The following is a 2,991-nucleotide window of genomic DNA, read 5'->3' as shown; positions in this document are numbered from 1 at the left end:
CATAAGTCGCTCTGTGGATTGCTCCTACTACTAGAGAAGATTGCTTCTACTGTATCAGACACTATCCTTGAAAACGTCTCATTCTATGAACTATTACGTTCCAATTCAACAAGATGAGGCGTGCGAGAGAAAGTAAGTTCATTCAAGTTTTATAAACTTTTTTGATACGTTATGTATTTTTTTCTAAGTCTATACATGTTTTCCTTTTTCTACATCCCATCTTCTCATACATCTTCGAAATCTCGCTTACATCTCGATGAGGAAATATACATTAACATTGATAGCGTACAAGTTCCTGAACATTGGAATCGTCGTGGGGCCTACGTCTCACGTACAAATTGAGATCGGTGACAATCGAGGCAACCGCATGATCCTGCCTCATGGTACATAGAAGGCGTTCATCGAGAGACGTGCAGATATTGAGCGATTAATGCAGGCAACAATCTCATCATGATCATCGTCATCATTATTGATTCAAGATTCGAATGTGGAACATGCTAAAATAGGTAATACGAATAACATAAAATTAGCATTATATGGTACATGCTTGTACATGAAACCAATAACTATGCTCTTCTTATTTGACCTTGAGCAATGTGTCGAGCATGTATTCTATGATCTGAGTCAATATACGCATGGTGTTAGTGAGAAATTCAAATATTTTGCATCATTTTTAAGAGAAAATTGTATTACTAATAAATGCGATGATGCAAACATTTTGTACAGAATTTATGTTAAAAATTCTGCCATAGTATGTGAACTAACAGTCTATGGTTTAGATTATATTGTACATGCTGCATTACATGAAAAAATAAATATTCATTAAAAGTATATTACTTTTTTAAACCTCCCCTTCTTTTCAATACGAGAGATAAAAACCAAGATTCATCGAAATCGATCGAGCACAGTCTCGAAAAATCGATCGCCATGGCCGTACCAACGTTTGTGGATCTGCAAGGATTTATCGTTGGAAAGAATTTTATCGTGAAGGAAGTAGCGGTTGAGAAAAGGTGCCATTCTCTCTCATTACATTTTTACGTGTCCTATGGCATGAAGTTTCTTGACAAAATCAGAAAAGTATTGCGCTTCCTGGCTGAGTGTTTATCACCATGGATTGCAATGGGAAGACGGGATGATCCCGTACACCATGGTGAAACGCCTGATTACAATGTCTGTAATTGGTGTGGAAGAGAATGACGACAATAAGGCTCTCGTGTACGTTAAAGGACGTGAAAAACGCGAATGGCTGGCTGATGTACTCGATAGCGACAACTTGACCATTGAGATCTTGGATGCTGATTACAAAGATATAGATTCTTTACATAATCTGGATGTTACCAATACTATGCGATGTGAAAAACATATTAAGAATTGTGCGTTACAAAATGTATTTAAAATACATAACTCGTGGTCACAACGCCAAAAAAAATGTATCAAGTTTAAAGAATAAAATATGAGATTTTTTTTTTAATACGTTTTAGATTTCTTTTCCCTTCCCTTCCTTTGTAATACATGTATGAACGTACGTATAAACGTATGTACGAACGTATGTATAAACGTATGTATGAACGCATGTATAAACGTATGTATGTATAAACGTACTCTAGGTAGGGGATTGCTATGGCAAAGGACGCTTCTCAACGTTAGTCTCTCATCCGCGTGTGCTACATGAGCAGTTATGAGCTATCGATTGAACGTAGATTCATTATTGTGTGTGACGATCCTTCGCAACTAGCGGAAAAAAGCCACAGTAGTGTCGTTGCGCGCAGATTACGCGATAATTTGTGACTGTGTGTGACTAAAATCAATAAAAGACATGGAAGACAATGAGCCTCCACCAAAAAAAATTAAATTAATTGAGGCGGAGAAGGACATCCTCGTCGAAGAAGATGTCCACATGGAGGAGGACGTCGTCCGCATGAAAGAGGACGTCGTCCTAAGCGAGGAGGAGGATGAGGACGAGGTTCCAATCATAATTGATGATTGGGATGAGGAGGAAGAAGAGGAGGAGGAAGTCGCGTACATTAACGGCTTCCCCTTCTACGTTAATAAGGTAAGCGGCGATGAATATGCAGCGTTCATGATAGAGTTCCTCCAGCTGCATGATGAGGAGGAACTGATCCGCGTCCTCGTGGAGGCTGAGGAGGAAGAGGCTGAGGAGCAGGAGGAAGAGGCTGAGGAATAATTGACACTAGGAGGAGGAGGAGGAGGGGGCTGAGAAGCAGGAAGACGACGAGGAGGTAAGTCTTATTTTATATAATTCATTATAATTTTTTTTGGTCGCCCCCTCGTCTACGAGTACTCCCCGCGCTCCCCTCGCCAACAAGTATCCCCCGCGCTACCCTCGCCAACAAGTATCCCCCGCGCTCAGCTTTCCCTCACCTACGAGTATCCCCGCGCCCCACTAGCCCCAGGGGTTAGAACTCGCCAACTATACCTACTCTCAATAATTACGAAACTTGATTGTATTTAGGTAGTTAAAATAATTAATAAACGTTATTTCTATAGAAAAATTACATTACGCTATATCTTGGTTGAAAAACGGTTGGAGCATATACCCTTTGTAACACTTTTCATTCTATAACTATTTGTTTTTTGTATTGTTTGGTTCATGGCATAATTTCCTTTTATGTGATGTTTTTTTTTGTTGTCTTGTACGTGATTGCAGTCCCCAAAATCTTACTGCCATTCCGCATGACGTCATACCCCCACCACCAAAGAATCCCCGCGCTACGGTTCCCCTCGCTTACGAGTATCCCCCGCACCCCGCGCTACCCTCAGAGGACCTGAGTTAGAACCGGCCTAGTATACCTACTGTTAGAGTATACTTTAGAAAAAAATACTTCTTTTACTAATGCTATAAATCATACATTATATGAATATTTTGCGTACGAGAAGCTGCGTTCGTGAAGAGGCAGCAGCAGCAGCAGCAGCAGCATCATGTATAAATAATAATAATAAATAAAACAAATACACTGAATACTTCGTTAT

At 40.0% G+C, this 2,991-nt stretch overlaps 1 protein-coding gene across 1 annotated transcript; it reads left to right on the top strand.

Annotated features, from left to right (window-relative positions):
- The first annotated feature begins 1,816 nt into the window (after window positions 1–1,816).
- LOC108762538 (protein Ycf2-like) lies at window positions 1,817–2,185 on the top strand. Its single transcript, XM_018509580.1, has one exon. The coding sequence runs from the start codon at window positions 1,817–1,819 to the stop codon at window positions 2,183–2,185; it is 369 nt and encodes a 122-aa protein (XP_018365082.1).
- Window positions 2,186–2,991: the final 806 nt, after the last annotated feature.

Source organism: Trachymyrmex cornetzi, unplaced genomic scaffold (genome assembly GCF_001594075.2).
Source record: "Trachymyrmex cornetzi isolate Tcor2-1 unplaced genomic scaffold, Tcor1.1 scaffold306, whole genome shotgun sequence".
Classification (NCBI taxonomy): domain Eukaryota; kingdom Metazoa; phylum Arthropoda; class Insecta; order Hymenoptera; family Formicidae; genus Trachymyrmex; species Trachymyrmex cornetzi.
The sequence above is the reverse complement of the archived record's forward strand: the minus strand, read 5'-3'. Positions and strand labels throughout refer to the sequence as shown.